Source organism: Lampetra fluviatilis, chromosome 8, assembly GCF_964198595.1.
Source record: "Lampetra fluviatilis chromosome 8, kcLamFluv1.1, whole genome shotgun sequence".
In the NCBI taxonomy this organism is placed as follows: domain Eukaryota; kingdom Metazoa; phylum Chordata; class Hyperoartia; order Petromyzontiformes; family Petromyzontidae; genus Lampetra; species Lampetra fluviatilis.
Window position 1 is genome coordinate 6,032,199 of NC_136282.1, and position 23,419 is coordinate 6,055,617.

The 23,419-nt window shown below is 45.5% G+C and overlaps 1 protein-coding gene across 2 annotated transcripts in view; it reads left to right on the forward strand.

The window, feature by feature from the left end:
* The window catches only part of ARHGEF39 (Rho guanine nucleotide exchange factor 39), a 162,457-nt gene that overhangs the window by 133,167 nt on the left and 5,871 nt on the right, over positions 1-23,419 (forward strand). For both annotated transcript variants that reach the window (XM_078858917.1, XM_078858919.1), the window contains one exon: positions 21,974-22,056. In XM_078858917.1, the coding sequence (XP_078715043.1) occupies positions 21,974-22,056 (83 nt within the window). The remainder of the gene's footprint in view (positions 1-21,973; positions 22,057-23,419) is intronic.

A 23,419-nucleotide genomic window follows, 5' to 3' on the forward strand; every position in this document is an offset into this window, starting at 1 on the left:
CTATCTCTCTGTGTGGGTGTGTGTCTATCTCTCTGTGTGTGGGTGTGTCTCTCTCTCTGTGTGTGGGTGTGTGTCTCTCTCTCTGTGTGTGGGTGTGTGTCTCTCTCTGTGTGTGGGTGTGTGTCTCTCTCTGTGTGTGGGTGTGTGTCTCTCTCTGTGTGTGGGTGTGTGTCTGTCTCTGTGTGTGGGTGTGTCTCTCGGTGTGTGTGGGTGTGTCTCTCGGTGTGTGTCTCTCTCTGTGCGTCTCTCTGTGTGTGTGTCTCTCTATGTGTGTATCTCTCTGTGTGTGGGTGTGTGTCTCTCTCTATGTGTGGGTGTGTGTCTCTCTCTGTGTGTGGGTGTGTCTCTCTCTGTGTGTGGGTGTGTCTCTCTCTGTGTGTGGGTGTGTCTCTCGGTGTGTGTCTCTCTCTGTGTGTCTCTGTGTGTCTCTGTGTGTGTGTCTCTCTATGTGTGTATCTCTGTGTGTGGGTGTGTGTCTCTCTCTGTGTGTGGGTGTGTGTCTCTCTCTGTGTGTGGGTGTGTGTCTCTCTCTGTGTGTCTCTCTCTGCTTCCCTCTATGTGGTGTTGTCCCTCGTTTGTTTCCCTCGTTGTCTAACGAGCTGGATGTCTCACTCGCACAGCCACCGTTGCGTTGGTTCGTTTACATTGACATGCTAATCTCTCACAATACAATGGCCACCTCCTCAGCTCTTCGTCGTCGTGGAGGTGCATCAACCACAACCCCCCCTTCTCCCCCCATCTCGGTTCCCATCTTTGGATTTCCCACTGGCTTAGGCACAATCTCTAGCCCCCACCATCTTGCCCGATGCGGCAACCCCCCCTCCCCCCTCTCGGCTCTCTATATATAAGGACTTGTTTCAGCAACCTGTTTCTTTCTCCCACCTGAAGACGATTGCTTGTGTGGCGATCGAAACGTCGTGATCTGTTATTTTTTCTACCTATGTGACTTTACCGAAAGAACCAAAGAGTAAGTTTCACCTGTATTCGTGGTCATCAGTATATAGTCGAATCTGCTCCCCCATGTGCCCCTGTCGTGTCGTGATTCTAAGGCTCATGGCTAAATCAGGCTGTCGTACGTACCGCGGCGAGCTTGAAATGTATTTCGGCATTTTCCCATCATGATGTGCAACCCAAATATGCTTTCTCACTTTCTCCGTGAATATCATTACATGGAGAAGACTTTGGCCTTACAGAAGCGAGGCTTAAATAACAAGCTGGATGTGTAGGCCTTGAAATGGAAAAACATCAATTAGTAGGCTTTTGTGAGGGTGATGCACTAATGTTTATGCCCCTTTTAACCTCTTGTGCTTTATCAGCTGTGTAGGAAAGCAGACCCTGACGTATTTGCATTGCACATGATTTCCTGCAATTGCACATCCCGGCTTGATTTTTGTTAGAGCTCAGTCAAATACATATTCTGCAATACGCATGCAGATTCAGGAATACGCTTACAAATTCTGTAATCGAAATACAAGTGTAGTAATACACATATGCACGCAGATTTTGTAATACATATGGAGTGAGTCACTTCGGAGACACTATTGAGGAGGCAACAACGTTTATTCTACACTACATAACACCCGTTACACACGGGACTACCATGCACCTAACTCTTACACTCATTACACACGGGACTATAATACACTTATCTCTTGCGTACACAGGGTAACTATAACCGGGTCAGAACAGCCAACATCGGAGACGTAGCACTGGGTTCCACTTCACCTGCAGACAGCCCCGATATTCGATCGGGTCTTCCTTTTTATCCCCCTCGGTGCGGCCTGGCTCCACCCTCAGCCGCGCCTCCCTCTGGAACATTCCCGAAGGTTCCAGACGACCTTGCACCTCCCACCTGGCCGGCTCCGCCCTTAACCACGCCCCCTTCAGGAACTCTCTAGACGATTCCTGGCTACACTTCCCCCACATTCCTCACCCCCGCCCATCACGTGCTTCACCCAATGCCGGGGTGACTCGTCCTCATATCCCCCCTTCCGCCAGCAGCCTGCACCCACGCTCCCCAGTGACCAATTATGTGGCAATTACTCGCTGCGCTGGCGGATTGGCTGCAATCCCCGACTCTGTCGGTAGGACCCAATTATCTCTCTCTGCTAGCACCCGGTACTACGCCCCTAGTGACCCACTGTACGGTACTGCACGGTGTGCTCGCCTGTGCACCCTTATTTACTTGTTCTACAGCATAGCGCTAAGTGATCCATTTAATATCACTACACATATCCAGATTCACTAATACGTATGCAGATTCTGTAATACAGATACAGATTCTGCAATATGCATGCAGAGTATCGTACAAGGCAGCAGGTAAACCGCACACTTATTTGTTTCCTGTGCAAATAAAATCTCGGGTTTTTTTTTTATTACAAAAATGCTTTTGGTTAGATGGCCGCAGCAAAGGCTTCTGGAATTTCAAACCGTGTCGCTTCAAAGCTCGCAGTAAACCATGCCAAGCACCAGACATGGTTTGCCAAAGCACATCACGTGGCGAGGAAAAGAGGGCTTTGGAAAAGCGTACCTGTGCAGGCATTCTCCGCTGAAAGCCTGACCTTTCCTCAAATCAGTTGGATTTTATCTCGAGCAGTAGTCAAATTTGTATGTACAGGTAACCCGATAATATATTGTCGGCCTATCAATTTTGCGATATACATGTGTGATTTATACTCCCCACAATGACGTTAATGATTAATTAGAGTTACGTTTTATAATTTAGAACTAGGACCCATAACTTAAACTAAACTTAACCTAAAAAGATATATTTAGCAGGTAAAGCCCACTGAGCTATACGTTATTTTTCAGAAGTGACCTGGGCACAATGATAGCTCAACGAAGTGGCCTATCACGTGGACATTTATAGCAGCCGAATAATCGAAATGCATGTTTACAAATATGCAGGGAAAAACCGGAGGACACGGATAAAAATGTACGCGACTACGGGGAGAACATGCAAACTGCAAATATACAGACATCAAGGTCAGGATCAAACCCACGTCCTTGTGCATACCAGGCGAGGGAGGTAACATCTCACTTTGCCTGTAACATCTGGCAGTTCATCAGCATTAATTCAAGCAAGCCTTACTATTCTGGTGAGACGCTGTCGAAACCAGTCCAGAGTTTGCTTGTCCTGATCAATGCTGCTGGAGTTATGCACTCCCAGAAGGCCATGCGTTCGACCGGTTTTGTAATACTTTTATTTTCTTTGTAGAGAGACGGATATATGAAGGGGACATATTGTCTGCTCATCTTATTTTTGGATTTTATCCCAGTTTGCTACGAGTGGCAGCACAGGCAAGCAGAAGCGAGGAAGCTTTTGGTGACACATTCATGATCCCGCAAAGTTGGCTTATGTATGATTTCTCCGGATTGTCACGGTAATCATTAGAGCTGCGCAATGCCCGTGATTTCTAGCCTGCAATTGCAATTCCATTCTTTCGGCCAAATCCTTTTCTGAATGGGATCATGGATTGGCGTCGTGGAATCTAGATGGAAGGGCGGGGGGTGTGGCTCTCAGGCAACAAGGAAGCGCCCTTGAGGCCTGGCCGGTTTAGTAACATCGCCATCAAAACGTATATGGCCGATCACTGTGATACGCTGCAATAATGACTGGGTTGTGTGCGTTTTTTTACGCAAATGCCGAGCACAGTCTCTTAGGTCCAAAATGTGAAATGACTGGCAACAAATAGCACTATTAGAGATGTAATAGATGTGATTGAACAGGTCTTGGATTGAGCAAGGCTATGAGAGCGTGGGAAAAGAGAGGCTGGGAGGATAGTTTCTAGATTGAATTCTCATTTCTAGATTGAATACTCATTTCTTTAGAACTGCTTTTTGTATTTAGTTTGTTGTCCTTCCCCCGCAACTCCGATTAGCAAGGTTGGCTACGTATGGTGCGAAAGAAGTTCAACATGTATACATACAATTCCAATTTCGAGCAGTGCGAGGGAATAAACAGAAAGACAAGTGTTGTGAGCTGCAGTGTGGTGGTGGTTGAACACGGTGTGATGGTTGGTGGTGGTGGTTGAGACGAAACAGTGTGCTAGACCGAGTCCTCAACATGGGTGTAGGAATTAATGAGTGAAGTTCCAGGGAGTATTAACCATGGCATGTGCGTGTTTTTTTTCCACGACCATAATCTTCTACCATCTCTAACATCATTGGCACCTTGGTTGTTCTAATCATCATCTTCATTGTCACCTTTATCCTCTTCACCATTGTCAGTACATATGTAGAGGAGTAGTATGGGGACGTGACGTCATACGCGCTGTTGGGTGCGATGACGTCATGTCACCTCGGGGTACTTAAGCGGAGCCCGGTGACGAAAGCGGGGTCGTTGTGGGAGCCCGCGATGGAGAGCGGTTGAAGAGACAGCCAGGGGTAGAGCTCGGGGAGTCTGGAGAGAAGCCGGCGGTAGTTGTGGAAGGTGCTCTGCTCTCCTCGGTCGGTCGGTGTTGGCTGAACCCCCGATCCGACTCGAGGCAGAGAGCCCAAGAGATAGTCGAGGCTAGGGACAGACAGAGCCGAGGGTCCACGTGAAGGACCCAGTGTAGGACACCCTACCTCTGGCGGAAGTTGTCACCAACCCTTGTTAATAAACCGGCGCAAGCCCTTACTTGAAGGCCTGCCTCAGCGTCGTCATTTAGCACACAACACTTAGTCCAAGTAGTGGGCCCATTGGTCCCTGTGGTCGAACATGTGGTTGCATTGGTTGAAGTGGTATTACCGATGGTCTTCATGTGGTCCAAGTGGTAGTTGCGTGGGTCCCAACTGACTGGATGAGAGTTCCACTCGTTAAAATGGTAGTCCCAGTGGTCGTGGTGGTATCAGTGGTAGTCGGGGAGAGCGAAGTGAGTGATAGGCCCGGTGTTACGAGTGATAGTCTGATCCATCGCCCACGCATCAGCCACACATTTTCATGCTGATAGGGTCGGCTAAAATTGGTAGTATTCACTGCTTTGGATGGCTGGAGTGGCTTCGAGAAGGCAGATTCTAAACAGAATTCCATTCTATGGCTCGAGTCTGCCATGGCACAATCCCCTATTAGAATCCCATTTAAATGAACAGACATTTTCATTTTTTTATTTAAAGCTTTCGTGACTGCAGGGATTCATATTTTTGTTTCTTTTGGTAAAGTCACGTAGAAGGGAAATAATAAAGTAATAAAAAATATTATAAATGTATTCTCACGACGTTTTAATGTGGGAATCATCCATAGAGGAATCATGATTCCTGCATGAATCGTCATTGGTGGAATCATACGAATTCAAGGCAATTCCTTCTTGATCTACCCGGCTCTAGCAATCGTCACAATCATCACGATTCGTGACATTTTTTGACATTCCTTTCGAACAGAAGTATGTGACGCCAACGCTGGCTGTTAAGCCACGGGTGTTCACAAATGAGACTCATGCCAGTGAAAACTTTCCTGGAGGGGATCATCAAACCACAGCGTAAACATGCCGGGCGTGGTGCCCTCACGAACTTTTCTCTTGACTAAATATGCTGTCGCGTTTTCCTTTCATTTTAAATTATACAATGCAAGTGCGAAGCGCTGCCTCTTAAACCAAGACGCGCCTGTGTTTGATAAAAAAAAATTATGACGTTTTTAAGAGCCCTTTGCGCATTCTCTCTCTCACCGGCTGCCGTACGACGAGTGGAAAGGAACAACGGAGTTGGTTTCCTCGGAACTGAAATCCCCCTAGCGCACACGCTCCCCTCCCCTTTCTCGCGATGAAACATCAGCGCTCCTTTAACAAAACTAGTGTCACCTCATTCATTATTAAAGGTCACGAATAACAATTCAAGCTCCTCATAAAAGTTGCTTTTGTGATCATAAATTCGAGGCTTTGCCTTCCGTGTGAATATCACCATTATCACATATGGTGTCTTGCAAGGATTCTGAGTGGCATCTCGTGGCTAACGACGTGCCACCGAGCAAAAAATAAATGAATACAAATCCTCCGTCGCATTTCAATGTCCGCTTAACGTTTTGCCCGTGCCATCGTTGTTGAGATGTTGCATCACGGCGTTTCTCCGCTGCCTACTTCCTGTTTGTTCTCAGTTCTGTGTCGTAATATTTAGCGTACAAAACTTGCAAAAGTCTTTTTCAAAAACGACCTATGAATATTCTAGCCGTAATGAGAAGTTGTCGATAAGATTTTGCACGGGTGCGCACAAAAACACTTAGATGCAATATAACCATTCCGGCACGATGTGAAAATGCTCACTTATTGAATTAACTAAGTGAGAAGTCCTTTGGGACAGCACCTCCTTTCAGCAAGAGAAGAGCGTGGAATAGGGCACAAAGCGAATTTACGAGATCGGTTTAAAAACAGAACATGCACACTCTGTGCCGGAAATCCAAAATAACAAAAAACAGGACAACTTTATATTCATTAGTGCTTGCCACGCTTGTGTGCATTAATTTATGTTTGTGTGTTTGACTTCTTTCGCACTGGACGTAGCCAACCGCGCGAGTGGGGAGCAGTGTTACATCACGGGAGCGTGAGAGATTGGTGACTACTCGGTGAGGTTTACATGCGGCAGTGCATCGACCGTGGCTGATGATGATGGTGATGAATTTAAAACGACGCCGGGCAGCTGGCCTCCAAAACGTGGGGAAGCTCACAGCAGTGCGCGCGCGGTCTCTCAGTGACGCCGCGATGATGATCATTATGACGTCACATTCTTAGGTTTTTTCTTAAAGTCACGTAGGTAGAACATTTTAATTAATAAAAGTAAAAATAAAATAAAAATCACGACGTTTCTGAGGCAACAGAAGCTTCCGTCTTCAGGTGGAACCGTCACAGCACGATAGCTGTATCGTGCTGTTTTTTACCTACGTGACTTTACCAAAAAAACCTAAGAATATGAATCCTTGCAGTCACGAAAGCTTCAAATCTAGAATCATTATGACGTCATCGGTAGCAACGAAGCCAACGACATCGTCGGTGCCGTTAAATCCCGCACTTAAAACACATTTTGAGCCCTGTGCGTGGACATTGTTAATGGAATTGACATGCAAATTGTGTGCTCATGAGTTGCTTTCGATTAATCAATCAAAGCATTAAACAGGAGCTGTTATTTCGGGAGGCAGTAGCTGCCCTAATAAAAAAAAATGTAATTCAAAATCTGGTTCCTCTGTATGCATTTCACGGATATTTCTGGTGATAAAAAGAAAATTATTTCCCAGCGGAACAATTGTGTGGCTTAATTAAATACGTAGAAGCGAAATTTTACTGTCAAAATATCAGACGTGCAGTGGTGCCTTGATTCGTTGTAAAACCAAACAGTATTCCTACATTTAAATAAAAAACAGGCACTTGATACTGCTCGTCTTGTTTCACGAATGGGGGATCGCATGTAGCAATCATTGCCCCCTGTTGGCAGACTAATACCCGATTGGCAGGCCGGGTGCCGACTCACCTTGTGCCCACAGGGACAACTGCCACTGGGGGGGGGGGGGGGGGATGCCTTTTCAAATGTTTGAGATGAGAAGCGATGGAAGTCGCTTGTGCTGTATCAAAAGCAAATAATTGTTACAATTGCATTGACACTGCTGTTGATTGGCCCACCTATTATCGGCTCTTCCTTTGAGCCACGCACGCGATTTTCCTATTTATGCAACTGCCCCCTTCTCTAATATACTAATAGGGTTTTTTATCCTTTTTTCTGGCAACGAAACTGACACCTTTTGCAAGGAATCATACTTACATTAACCACAATACTTGCAGTCAAATGCAAAAAAAGCTGTCTCTGGTGTGGACCAATCAGTTTCAAAGACAATGCATAAATTATCAGAGTATTGTTTTTTGTTTGCATTTGACTGCAAGTATTGTGGTTAATGTAAGCATGATTCCTTGCAAAAGGTGTCAGTTTTGTTGCCAGAAAAAGGGGGAAAAAACCCCTATTAGTATATTTTGGTACTGGCAAAGGAGGTCCCAGGAGATACCCCCTTCTCCTACCCGCTCATAAAGAGGAGTAACCTGGACGTTGTGGAAGGTGCATCCTATGGTACGGGCACAACTTGTGCAACACGTCCACGCATGTTCTTTCAGGCGTCACTCGAAAACGCACATTGGCAGTGGCGGTGATTGTCCGCAGAGTTCCCAGTCAATCCTGGTGTTGGTATTCGGGGTTGGTAGTGGTGGTGGTGGTCTCATAAAGGTGGTCCTTTTGTTTCGTAGAGGTGGCCTAGGTTTATGTTGACCAGACGCCATCACGGGAGGAGTGTGAATGAAGATACCTCGTAGAGAGAGAGAGTCAAGTGCAGAAACAAAGAGGAAGCTCTTTGACATGGACCTGAACAAGCGGAGGATCTCAGCAGTGGAGAGGGCCAAAGGAAGGGAATTTCAGTCTTTGGGCACAATACCAGATAATTCATAATAAAAAAAATAGGGTTAGATCGCACAAATATCAATGTGTCATTAAACCAGCACCGCCTGACACAGCCAATGATTAAGGTTTGTCACGTCAACAAAACGTGCCAATTCGTGACTACTTCAGCACGCCGGTGTTTTGGAGATTTGAGTCGAACATCTCGCTGGTGATTACAACCAGCTTCATCAGGCTATTTTCCAGAATTGTGAAGAAGTCTTCCTGTTTCGGTCTTAAATTTATATTTGCGCGATCTAACCCCCAAAAAAACCTTTATTATGAATAATATTGGTCGCGAAAGCCTGCGTGTTAAACGGCATCAGAGAAGATGGCATCTCCCATCATGCAAGGGTATTGACAGAAGGGCTTGGTTTCTGGAGCGGGGTGTGGGGGGCGCGTGGATGGGAACAGCGATGAGAAGAGACGGGTGCGGGGTAGGCAGGGGTGGCTCCGTGGAGGATCTTGAAGATGATGATGATGGTGTCTTTGTGGTTCGTGCAGGACAGAATTGGGATTGGGATGACGTGGCCGTGTTTGTGGATGTCTGGCTATGCAATTGTGGATCATTTGGAGACGAGGGATTTGCGTAGGCCGTCGTGTTTACTGCAGCAGCGCGTTCATCGTGGTGTGCGCGTTGCTTAAGTGATCGTTGGTTAATGTGCAAGTCACAAATCAAGAGAAATATAAGTTATTTGTTAGGTGTATTGAGTATAATAATTGGTTTTTTATTCACATCATTCCTTTTATAAATTGAACCTTAACTGACTTCAATTTCATGCTCTATATGGTGTTCAATTGACAGGTATAAAAACGACTAATAAATGAGAATCCAGCACTGGAAAACCAATCCAATACCCTTTAACCCGTTGAAAGCACATTGTGAGACCTTTTTTCACAAGCAAATTAATTTACATTTCCTTGTATACAGCTGTTATATTTCACTGCCAGTATGGCTTATACATATAGATATATTTTTTTCCACATATACCCTTTACTCGTGTACAATACCCGGTAATAAGGAACAGCAGCAGCCTCCAAATCCTAAAATATTAATTTTGTTACACAACCCATCATATTCGAAGATTCACTGCAAGTTTCTCACTACTTAACGCCTCGTTCCTGCCATCCAGCAGGTTCTGAAAGGAAGCAAAGGCACCCAAAACATTATCCTCATCTTGTCTCTCAGCCCCTGAGCAGTTCTCTCTGCTGGTCAAGTGCACAGCAAAATAGCGCCGTCGAATGGGAGACAAAGTCAGCCGGAGGGGTGGCCACAGATCAATGTCGCATCTCTTATGAACCCCCCCCCCCCCCGCAATGAGATCAGGGGCGTAAGTGTATCTGTGCTCAAATGAGCATGGGGCCTTGCTCGTTTCCATCTCGTGATCTGAACCTGCAGGTGAGATTCTACATTCTCATCGTGGGGGTTTAGTGTGTCTACACAATGACCAATGTCAACTTCCCGCAAAAGTGGTGCCCGTTCTGGTGACTCCTAGAGGGATTGTAGGCTGAGGTTACCCCCCTCCACCCTGTCGCATTCCCTGCCCACACCACGAGCGCTTGAACTGACAACCTTCCAAATGTGAATCGTGCTCCGATTCGTTTTACACATTTACAAATGGGTGCGTGTGTCACCTTCTGCAGATATTTCACAAGCGTGGCTAAGCCCCCCCCCCCCCCCCCCCGGCTTGGCGCCCCTCGGAAAGTGCAGGAGGCATTCTGCCAACCTTGGTGCGGCGGCTCCGATTGAGACGCGAACATTCGAGACATTGGGTGAGCGTGCCTCTGCGCCGATAGGTCTGACGGGCTTGCAGGTGGAGTGTTTTTTTTTTCTTTCTGGAAGCCACTGTCTGGACAATGGTCCGTGCGACAGATGGAGATGTCCCTTTGAAACGCGAGTACGAAGCACCACACAGCGAGTGCATTAGACGGGTTGCAATTGTTTCTTGGCTCCAGCTGACCGCTGTGAAGAACACCAGGGCCGGACCCCCGTATGTCCCTCTCCTGGCTGTGCTCGCACCACAGGGTGACCACACCAAGTTGCGTCCGGATGGATGTGGTGGGACCCAGAGTGCACTCGGTTCCGCCATCGTCAACCAGAATCCCCGTGCAGCGTTTTATGCCCGAAACGTAAACACCGTTCGATTTGCAGAGCGGAAACTTTTTTGCCGTCCGGCGGCATTGCGTGTTCCATTTCACCGAGAGCAACCTGTGGAACGTTGCCGTCGTTGGCTCGGAAACGCAAAGGGAAAGGTAACGGCGACTAATCGCTCCTTCAGCGATGTTTGAGACGGTGCTCGTAATTTCCAGAGATGGTGGCAGCGCTTGTTGAATTTAATTTTCTGTTTGCCGCTACCGTTCTCTGTAAGTGTTGCGTCGAGGCAAGGGTTAAGCACGTGCCGTGTGCATCACGCATGCATGTGTTGTGCCGTGGAAGGGCTCGGAGATGTGCCTCTAGTTACCGCAGGTGTTGGCTTATGCTTTATACTCTGTGGCGTTTGCTTGGGGCTGCCTACAGGCATACGATACACTGCACTAAGATTCCCTCAATTGGTTCATAATTCAGTGATTTGGGAGGGTTGAGCGCTGTACACCGGCTGTTAGAGCCCTTGCTTGGGCATGCAGACAAGCCGGTGCGGGAATTACCCTGCCAAGCAAACTCGAATATGCAGAAAAAAAAACTCTTTAAAATAAGTTCCAAGCACTTTGCTGGTCAGTACTGGGAGTAACGTTTGATGTGTCAGCATTTGAAATGAAGCAGATGTTCTCTTGCATTTTCACTGGGAAACTTGAGTGTGTGCGGATATTCACGTATAACACGTGGATGAATATACACTGATATCGTGTGTTTTCATCTATTTACACGTAGTTATAAAAACTATGACTAACAAAATCATCACATTAAATGGGAAAGATGTGCTTAGTTCGGCTCAATTACATCTGAAGACAATTAATCGATTGGTTTGACGCCCACGTGATGGACATTACGGATCACATGCAGAGCGGGTGGACACGTGTTTCCCTCGACTGTGTGGGCCAAGAGGAGACTTGTGGTCCGTCTTCTTCCGTGGCCCATTCTCCAACTCAGAGGGGTGGCACTGCTGTGCCAGGAATCTGAATTGTATTTCGTCTCGTAACATTCATCTTGATAGCACAATAGGGAGTGGTGGTGCAATGATTAGTAAGCTGTGACGATAGCGGGCCCCAGGATTCAATTCCCTGCCATGCACACAACATTAGCGGCATGTGGCATATCCAACCAGCCATGGGTCTACTCTAGGTAAGCACAGCCTTAAACGAGTAACTAAGTTGAGTGTTTAGGAATCAGCAACTGGGGATACAAAGGTGGCCAGGCATGCCTTCAATAGGTGCTTGCTAATAGCGCATGCATGCCCCCCTAATCTATATGAACAAGCTGGTCTTCGTATATATTGTGTATGTGTGTGCGCACGGAGAAGACTTAGAATAAGACTAATGAAATAAAATAATAATTGTCACCTTGATTGTGTACAGATGGCCAGTTAATGTATCTATAAATGAATGTATCCTTGAATTAATTCGTGTATTTTTCATGGCGCTGGAGATGTGTGGAGGTGGGGGGGAATGACAAATTAATTGGATTTCCTGCTTTGCCAGTGTGTCGTTTTGCTGGTCTTTAATGCCGGCAGACAATGGCCGTTTGCCGTAACAGATATATTCCCCACAACGTTACGGAAAGCCGGGTTCGAGTTTCTCTCCGTTTGCATTTTTCATTGCGCCGCGGCTTATCTTTCCGCCGGGTTAGAATTGCACGTGGCGCGAGGCACACGGCCAAGCCCAGGACCCGTTGTTCCAACGATTGTGCCCGCAGAGTGGCTTAATTGCATGACGCTCGCTTCATACAAAAGAATGAATGGCACCAGAAGTGACTTATTGCCTCGTGCACCTCACCGTCTTAGAAACCGTGTTATTGCCGAGCGAGACAGCTGTGATGTCAGTCCTGCAGTCGCGCGCAGCACGACCGTTTCCATCTTGTACTCGTCAAGTCGCTCCGTGTGACACCAATTTTGAGTTATTTTTCACTCGTGATAAGGGCATTGTCCAAATAAAGGATGTGTCTGGATTTACATTTTGTTGCAACGGAGACGGCTGTGGTTTTGAAGTTCTATTAAGCACGATGCTGTAATGCTGAAGAGAGTGTTTCTTTAGGAAGGTATTATCATGCCCTGGAAATGTTTTGGAGAGGGTCAACATTTACCTTGGGAAAATGTAGAATCATTTGCATCGTTTTAGGCATTAATGCTTTGAGCGTTTTACTTTTTTCAGCAAGCCTCTCACCGACCCTGAATGATTCATGCAGTGTGACTTACCAGATAGTATCCTGGGTTTAAAAAAATATACAATAGCTGTACATTGCATATGGAAATAATGCATTTAATTCATGATAACACCGTTATTATTTATTCTGTCAACCTGTCAAGGTGATGATGTAGTTGGAGCATTTGACTGACATTTGTAAATGTATGGGTTCAAATCCCACTCGGACGAATGAGGGGTTGATCAAATCAATACCACGTCATGTACGTATTTATGTTGAACTTCTTTTGCGCCGTACGTAGCCAACCGTGCTAATCGGAGGTCATGAGTAATCGGCAGTGGTTGCCCTGCAAATAGACTGGTCCCCACCATAGAAATGTGGAATTTCAGACACCGGTTTCAAAGTGGACAACCAAGACAAGCACCTCCCCACCCTCTTCTTGTGGAGGGAGTCGCTGACTTTTTGTCTCTTGATATGTGTATGCATTTTTCTGACTTATATAACCAGCATACAAACTTTTCCATAAAGTCCTCTGTATAATACATGCAGTGTTTACACGACAATGTTACAACCAACAGATACATAAAATAAAATCCACTTAAAATTATTGATGTTGAGGGTTCATGTATATTGAACAAAAATATCTTCCCAAATGAAGAGATTTGGCCTTCATTATTGCTGAATACTCCACACTTGCATGTTCACACAGTAACTTGTCTCACTGATCAATGGCTTTCGTGATGCGTTACTTGAATTTCCAAAAAACTATCTTGTGATGATGGCATTTTAATTGGTCATCATTAGCGGCTAATCAAATAATGCCCTTAAAAGTACTTTTCGCCTTGTACTTTTCAGCAAAAAATGATGAACTTAAAAGAAAATCGGATGTCACGTAAAATATTTTGAGTGGAAACTCATGCCGCTTACCAATGAAACAGAGCCATTGTTGGTGGAGTAACTGGAGACACCAACATCCTGTCAAGTGTATGACACCATGTCGTGAGAGATGACTTCGCGTATCGCGTAGAGATCGGTGTAGTTCTGTCTGTGGTTTCATCGTGCCTAATACTGTACTGCCGAATTATTCCTGTGTTTACGATGGAGGCTGTTATATTTAACGACACGCACAAAGGTGTGCACCGCATACACAAAGCTCTCAACCTTACACATTATAAAAAAAAACACACAATTTCAGCATAACTGCATTGTGGGACAAATACACAACTGCAGACTGGTTTCGTTCTTAATATGACTCATCAGTACAGTACAGTCATCAATGTTCACGGCTGTCATTTGCTTTTGGGAGCCTCTCGTATGCGAAGGGCTTGTTGTATATTTTCTCTCTGGGGACCCATTAGCTTGACTAATGGGAAACAAGAATTCAAATCTGTAATTGACAGGAAAACCCATCTCAAATTATGCTGCGCTTATTTTTTTTATTCGGATGAGTATTTGGATCGAGGTTTTTCTACCAATATGTTTGGAGTTATTGTGATGTTTTTTTACTTTTTATTTGGTAATAAAAGTACCCGAATCTGTTTTTGAAAAATTATAATCGTTGCGTTGCTTGCAGTTGCACAATGCTATTCACACTTTATGCATTTGTAATTTAAGAATAATGTATCTTGAATTTGATTAGGGCATGTGTAACTATGCATTACTTTTTTTAAAAAGGCAAACCTTTATGTGCATCAGATCTGGAAGCGAATAATGCACAGATTACTGACATTTCAAAGTGCGTGCGTGAAGCAGACTACGTACGCCAAGAGCGACGATGATGATGATGGTGGTGACTGTTGAAATGTTCGGGATATTGAGAAACATGTATTGCAATTTACATGTATTTCTTCAATTGCACGTAATTATAGGTTCAACTTCTGCATGCTATTATTGCATTGCAAAAAAAAAGCATAGGCAGAAAATGGGCTTTGGAATGTAATAGTAGTGATTTAATTGGTTGTCATATGCATGGTAATTATTTTTGAAAAGGACTTTGCTTTTTTACGTTTCATGGTTTACGCAGAAAGCCTTCGCTTTTGTTGATTTAAAAAAACACTTATAATTGCAAATTTGACAATCCCTTTACTGACAAATCCGTTCTATATTACTGCAAAACAAATTGGATCTCTCACAGTGATGATGACAATTAATGCTTAACTTTGGACATTATGGCACATCAAAACAGTGTCCTGTCCGTGTGCGCCTTTGGAGTTGGTTTGACAGCATTTGGACCTTTTAAATAGAACTCTCTTTATAAAACACCCTTCTATTTAGATTTAATTTCAATTTCTTTTCCACTGCATGGTTTCCATTATATTATATCTCTAGAATAATTACACATTCATCAGTATCGCACGATGAATAAACCACTCGTTTTATATTGCACTGATCAGTATTAAAATTTAGTTAATTTCCTCAGATTTCTCTCCCCCATATACAAAATGTAATGTAAATGTACAGCTATTTTTTGTCATGGTTTCATGTTTAAACGTATGTTTTACCCACTGATGTGTTCGTACAATATATTTGCTAAATGTATTGTTCCTTACTCTGTTATCATCTCCGTTAAAGTTTGGAGGGAGAATAATTTCACCACTAACAGAGACACCCTTTGATTGTTTAGATGGTTTGTCTCTTATCCTAAATATATGCAATCTACTTTTCCCAAGAAAGCCAAAAAGCCATTATTGTCTAATTAGGCTTTACGCGCAATAAATAATTAGCTTTAATCATAGTTTGCTTATGGAAAATTGCATGTGGAAATGTCATGGCGTACAAATTGGTTTAACTATATATATGTATAACATACATATGGCAGGCTGGAATTAGTTTTTTACCACTGTCATCATCAGAATCAGTGACTGAAAATGTATGATAAGTTAACGTTAATATATTTGTAGCTTGTAAAGCAGTGCTTGTTGTGAACAATAGTTGTCGTGTATCTTCAGCCTCAGTTTCTACTCTCCTGCGAGTGGAGTCAATTAAATGTCATCGACACATTACATTTTACATACACACACAAAACGCAGATTGTGTGTATGTAGATGCATCCACCGGTCACCTGCATTCAACTCAGTGAGAGTTTTACTGGCTTTGAGCATACCCTTTGCAAGGGAGATCTGGAAAATCATTGTTACCGTGATTTGCCTTCAAATGTATTTGCAGGTGATATTAAACATGGAATTTGTGTGTGTACAATATATCTAATCACTATATACAATGCTGTCAGCGAGTACCTATGAAGTTGGCCATGGCACACGAAGGGGGTAGGGTGGCCACTGCCACGCCCGACCGTCTTTGTTTCTCTCGTGCCGGTGTTTACACACTACACCAGGTAACTTAATTCGAGGTCCATTCGACACTCACGCACGCGCCACTCGCCATCATCACCGGGGTGGCTGTGGATTTGTCGACGTGCGTGCAATGCACCTCTTGGCTGCGGGTGGATTTCTTTTCTATCACACCCCCCCTCCTGCCCCCTCCACCCCATCACCCCATCACCCCCCATCCTACCCCTACCGTTCACCCCCCAGGGGAGGTCCCGTTACATCAGCACGGGCTAATGAAATGATTCAGTGCCGCTGGGCTCACTGCCACCAAAGGCGGCGGCGGCAGCAGCAGCAGCGCAAGCGGGGGCGCTCGTTTGGACGCGCCGATCAATTAGCGGGGGCGGGGGCCCCCAGCAAGCCAAGCCGTGCCAGGAGAGCGCTAAAGGGAGACAGAGGAGAGACAGAGAGATGGAGGCGCAAGACGGCACCCTGCTGTCATCATCACCACCACCACCAGCAGCAGCACGGACCAACGTAAAATGAGCAACCGGCACCGATGTGGGGCCGCGCTCGATCGTCACGGGCTGGCCCCGGAGAAAGGCGGGCTCCGGGTCCGCCGGCCGTCGTTGATTTATAAAACAGCAGGGGTATAATCACGCGCTGATGGATGGTAAGCGACACTGGGCGGGAGACTCTTCATTACAAGAGGCTTGTGCCGCGCGGCGCAACGGCGACCAGGCAGCTCCTGAATAATGTGTGCGTAAAAAAAAAATCCCCACCAAACCCCACACACCATGCATGTTTTATTGGCCCCGGGATTTGGCCCTAATTAGGGATACGCTGAGACAAATTCGGCACTTAGGCCTTAATTTGTATTTATTCAGCCACTAGTACGTTAATTATGTCGGGGCAGAGTTGTAAGGAACGTATCACGTTTGATCGATACCGACACGCGCTATTGTTTTTTTTGTGTGTGTTGGCGTTCACCGCTAAAGTATTCTGAAACTCCCTTTCCTTATATTATACGTTGGTGGACACACAGCACACGTTTTGTGCACTTCTGTGGTGGATGCTTGCAACTATGATATATGTAAGCCCAAGCAAAATCCATGGCTGCAATTACTTACGTTGTGTTTTTGCACAATTAACACAATTTATACTGCATTGTATGTGCCACACTGCTGTATATTATCACATTTTAATAGTAATGGCACACTATATTTAGTTTTTTTCTCTTCCATTTATTCATAACACTATGTTATACTGTGCATTGTGTTGTGCGTTAGATACACTGGTTGCCTTGTGAAAGTTATGTTTGTATAGTTGGTGGCAAATGCTTGGTCGGAACATATTTTATTTGATGTTTACAATTGGTATTTGGAAATGTTTTTGTGTTTATACAAATCGCTGTGATTGCTTGTGAGAATGACACTGCACAGTTGGAATCGTTGCTGTGTAGAGATCATGTTTTTAAGCAGCTGCGCTTTGAAAAAAAAGCATGTTTTTTATGGCTGTCGAGTCAACTGGAAAACATGAATGTGGCCTCGTTAGACGTTGTATCTGCATCTGGGGGAGAAAGTGTTCTGCTGTCATTATGCTCATCGTTATTTACAAAGGATGATGTAGTGGTGTAATTGGTTGGCGCACTGGATTTGCAAGTGGGAAGTTAACCGGTCTGATTTGATCTCCCGGCGTGGGCGGTTGAAACAATGGTGCCAATTGTTTAAATCTCCACGCCCACCAATCCCACTGGCTGTGTTCACCCAGGAGCAGTGTAAATGTGTATACCACACACGACCAGCAAGGTAGAATGTGGTGAAATAAAGCGTGGGTACTGGCTAACCTTTTCCAAGATGGCTGGCCAGCATGGAAGAGTAGGCCAAATGCCCTCTGGAGGGGCTCGCTCGAGCTCCCTTTGGCGGAGGCCATTCCATCACCAGGGGTGTGGAGCCAGCAATTATAATTATTATTCACAAATAAATGTGTACAAAGTATATTATCTGCCACTTCTGGGGAATGTTTGCAATGCGGCGTACGATGGATGCCCAGTACACGATTGGGATGCATCTTCCCCCTGCCATTAAGGCTCATGTCTTTTTAAATCCTTTATATTAAGTTCACTTGCTTGCGCGCTTACGACCGTGCAAATCTTTCGGTCGTTTTTTAACCCACTTCCCGTGATCCAATCGAGCTGACATTTTCCACACAGACTCGTTGTGCGTGACAATTGATTTTCGTGAAAAAAAATTCCAAAATTTTACACTTTTTAGGAAAAAAATTATATGTAATTACCAATTGTTTAATGGTGACAGGCAATCATCTGACCCATAGGTGGCAGCCATCTCAAGCCAGACGATGAGAGGACTCTAGCCGCCACGCATATAAAGGATTTATAGTGAAAAACTTTGTTTTTACGGGTTAATTTTTTTTACATAATCATCACCCTTGCTCACTCTACCGCTGAATGAAGTCGTCTTCAATCGGCCGCCGTCGCTCGTGATTCTGCAGTGTAATAATCCTGCAAGCACCTGCACACCAGCTGACTGAATTGCCCCATCCCCTCGATGGATGTTCTTTATATCAGGCGGCGTTAGACTTCGCGTGGTAGATCTCCACAATCAATAGTACTTTACAGTGTTTGGCCCAAACGTTGGTTAAAATGTAGGGGGAAATTTGGATTGCGGGCAGGACAAAGCGGATGGAGAAACGCGAGAGTGCGTGAAAAACATGTGCGCACGTGGACAGATGCCCCTTTTAGTTTTGCAGGCTGCTTGCTGTATAGTGCTGTTTGTTTCTACGAGGCCCAGCCCCAGCACACAAGGGGGTGGTTGGGGCAGGACCATGCTCAGCCATCTTTGTCTTCCCACTGTTGATGCTTACTCACTGAGCCAGGGACAATTTGTTTAGGGAGATTTGACCTAAGGGAAGTACATTCAGGTTTACATTCAACTTTCCATCTGGCTGACCAGGATTGTATTGCAATGTATGTGTGCACAAACCACTAGACCGCCGCTACCTACTCGCACAAAGACAAAGATCCCCCATATAGCCTTTAAGTGAGGACTTATGAAGGCCGGAACAGCATACGAGAGGGTTGGTCACCAGTACCACCCCTGGCTGCCTTTGTCTCCTCCGTTGGGGTTGTTTACACACCGTACCAGGTATTCATTTGAGGTGGAGTCGACCTAGGGGAGGCCCAGGACCGGTTCAAATAATTGTCACATGTGTTGGCCCTGACCGTGAATTTAACTCGGGCCACCGGGTTTATAGCACAGCACACTAACCGCTACACTACAGCTCGCCACACGCACCCGCAATCACACACACAAGCACGCGTGTGTACATCACTGCCTCTACATCTAACCCTTCAGTTCATTTTAAATAAGGTTGAAAGTGCTGTGTTGCCTTTCATTGCTTTTTTTTCATTGCACTAATCTCCCAGAGTGCATCACTTTGATGCGCATGCACAGTGGGCATGCTTTGAATTCATTTCCATTCATTGTGTCCTCAGAAGGGAATCCTAACTAAGCACAGGTATGTGACCAATACGTGGGTACAATTCAGAGAGGAATGCCAAGGGCCATGAGACCCAGGCCCACCAGTCAATATCGCAACCGCTCTTAAGCCGAGTCCAGCAGGAAAACAAAACAAGAGCGCAAATATATTCAATTTTATCACCGGGTCACTGTATATTTCAGGGATGAGAGGACAGGTTGTTAACCAAGCCGCAGACACTCTGTTACAAGTTCACTTGCGCAGTCCGTATGTGTTCTTGACACCTGTGGCTCTGAATACATATTCGCTTCACCTGGGATTTGTTTGAACAAACACAATGCCGCGTTCGGTCGGTCGGGATGGAGGAGCTGCATGTGGAGCCGGCGTATCCCGTGGTCACTCTCTTGGCTCTTTTGGTCAACTGCAAAGTTGAAGCAAGATAGCGCACCGCTCACAACATATATACAACGTAATTCCGCGCCTGCTGGTGAATTACGATTGTCGAACGCTGAAATGGTGAAGGCGCAGCTCGGAAGATGTCTCGCATCACGCCACTGCTGGCGGAAGGAGGCCTGGCCTGCTCGAGGGGTAGCTCTAGAGCAGTGGTTCTTAACCTTTTTGGAGGTACTGAACCCCACCAGTTTCATATGCGCATTCGCAGAACCCTTCTTAATTGGAAAAATATAATTATTTTTTCAAATTCAAAACATAGGTATATGTTTTACTGGTGCACAATCATATGAGTCAGGTGTGTGTCTTAACCTCCGCCGGACCCCTGAGACTGACTCACCGAACCCCTGGGGTTCGATCGAACCCAGGTTAAGAACCACTGCTCGAGAGGATATCATTACCTATTCTTTCAAGCTGGCCCAGGTGTCTTGGAAGATGTGGCCTACCCACAATTTACTCCACCACACTCGACCTTGCCCACTGGTTCACTGCTGGGTGGACAGAGGCAGTGCGATGATGGACAAAAAAAAAAACTCTTGCCCCATTGCTTTAACTGTCACGTTAGGAGATGGAACCAGCGGCGACCTCTGGATCGTCAATCCTGTTTGCTAACCGTTGCACCGCAACAGCACCACTGAGCTTGGGGTTAGTACCAAGATGAACACGTGTGCACGTAACAGGATGACACTTTATCCATAGACAAATGCTCCTTCCAGATCAATAATTCCCACTCTGTGTGTGTTTAAACTAGACGAACCTTCGATGGGTTTCAGCCTCAGCCGGGTGTGGCCTGTCATACGAATGCTACTCTGTGACCCAATGCGGGCAAGAGCCATTTCCAAGAATTCCATTTCATGAACCTTTCGTTAAGATACAAATTGTGTTGTCATTAATGAGATTGCGTCGAACACGTTATTTTTATTTTGCAATTACTCGTTGATGAAATAAGGTTACATTTATTTCAATGTTGTCCCTAAAACATGTTCTGTCGGCAAGGTAATTTGCACACAGCGTGCGCGAACATAAAGCCAGCGAACTGCCGATCTTTTTGGCCATTCAGTGCACGGCTATGACAAAGTAAAAAATGTATGCGTGTCTTGCATTAAAAGTTTGTACTCTAATGCATGCATCAGATGCATGCATTAGATGCATGCACGGACCATAAAGTTCAAAGTTTCTTGCTTTGGCTTAACATCTCTTTTGGGCATCCTTGCACGGCTTGAAATGCTACTTGCATACAAGGTAATACTTATGTGCCTCTTACCCCTCCTCCACCAATGTAGTTGACCAGTTTTTGTTCATATTACAGCGGACACATTCACGAGACGTGCATGGGGCTCTGTTGCAAGGGGCCAGCAGACGGGGTGCCTCGTGCATTGGATCTGTACATAGTTGCCATGCCGTGTAGGGCAGCATTCAACTCTCCCTGTGGTCTGGAACCAGTGGTGACAATTCCACAATTTTAGTGTGAAAGAGGCCAGTTTGCGCATAGATTTTTGTGGTGTTGAGATTTAGTTAAAAAATAAATATGTGGGCACATTGCTGGCTCTGGTAACTGTCGTGAGTGTTCGCTAACAAACAGCTTTGTCATCCTTCTGCTTTTCCAAAAAAAACTATTCTGTGATGGGTTTCCAGGTTGGTACCGTTTGTACCCATCCATCAGAAACCCATGATAGACTCCGCAGTAGCAGTATGGGTGGAGGTGACTTTTGTAATGCTGCGTAATCTCAGTGTGTGCCAGGTTTCATACCTGGTCACTCGCACTTTTGGCACGTGGTAGGAAATCGAGATGGCCAGAGAAACCCCACATATCGCTCAGCACTCCGCACAGATAGATTAAATCGTTAATTGCTGCACTGCCATATCCTCCAAGTCGAAGCCGACAACACCTGGTATTTGCAAGCATTCTGTCGGAAGTAGTAACCAGGCCAAGATCCTGTTTAGCTTCTGAGATCTGATTAGATTGGCTGCATTCAGGGTGTGCGCGGCGGTTTGTACGGGCGCTAACCCGACTTCTTATTTTTGGGGCATTGTTGAAATCGCCGTGAGTTGATGCGCTGTTATCCCCTTTTTTTTGCAGGCAAATGGACACGAGGAGCATCCCGTGAGCGGCAACATGGACACTTCTGCAAAAAAGACACGGCTGGTGCAGCCACCCACACGGTAGGCAGTCGCTGCAGATTACCGGGCTTTATTTTCATCGAGAAAATGCCTCCGCCTCGTGCATTCCACATACGCATGGATGGACGCGCTTAAGAAGCCGGCTTTGGGCTGAATCAAATTGTGGGCAAGTCGGACGTTAAAGGACAGCCCTTTTTTTATCTGGAGGAATGACGCTTCTTCGGCAGACGAGTTTAACTGCGGTGCTGTGACTCATCATAGGGCTGATTGAATCGCCAGGTTTGGGGTATCGGCTTGGCTATTTATAAGTGATGTACGATTCTGTAGGGTTGTGTTTTTTTTTAAGATGATGGCAAAAAGTGGTGCTGACACAGAACCAACACAGCAAATGCAGTGTGTATATATATGTCTAAATGTGATGCTGTTCTGGGTGGTGCATGTCGCCGTTGACGGTCCTAATTCATCTTCTTGGTTTTTTCGGTAAATTCCTCTTGATATGCACATTCTTTTGTTAAGGCGCTCTTCTTCCACCTCCAACCCAGCTTATAATTAAGCTCCTAGCTTGGCAGTGTCTCATTCTTCACCTGAAGACGGCTGCTTGCGTTGTGGCCGAAACGTCGTGAGAATCATTTTATTATGTTTTATTTTTATTATTTTATTACTTCCCTTCTACGTGACTTTACCAAAAAAACCAAGAAGATGAATCCCTGCAGTCACGAAAGCTTTAAATCGAAAGGTCCTAATTCAGTGATGGAAATTCCACATTACTATGGCAAGGATCAATTTCTCTACATAAATCGGTCACTTTACACCGGAGCGGTGTAGCAGCAACTCAGGTGGTTGCTTATATGACTGACCACGTTGGAGTGGCGGACCCCGCGTCGATAGCGGCCCCAATTTGAACCCAACAATGGAAATAAAACTATATATATACACAAATGAGCTCAAGGGAAGAGGTAAAAAAAAAGGCAAGAGCTGCCGTGTACGGATCTTGACACTTTTAAATATATTGCAATTGCAGGGGTTTGTGTGTACAAGGGTGGACCTTGTTTGTCCTGCCGCCTTATCATCAAGGCGAGTTTATTGGGTAAAATTGACCGATCGTAGGACATCTACCCTCCCCCTGGGAGAGACTTATCAAACGAGAGCCCCCTTCAAATTAGTACGCCCCCGTCTCGCCGCGCGCGTGGTGCTCGAGCGCGCAGCAATGTCAGTAATTAAGCAAAATAAATAACCCACTGGGTGCCACTGCAGCCAGGTGTCTCCACCAATGAGAACCCAGAAGCTAATTAAGGGGGGAGGAGGGGGAGAGCAGTTTACTTCCGCCCCCCCCCCATTTCAGGGTTTAATTTTGTGTTAAATTTTAATTAAAGTGGCTGTTTTACAGTTCAGAGCACGTTCTTTA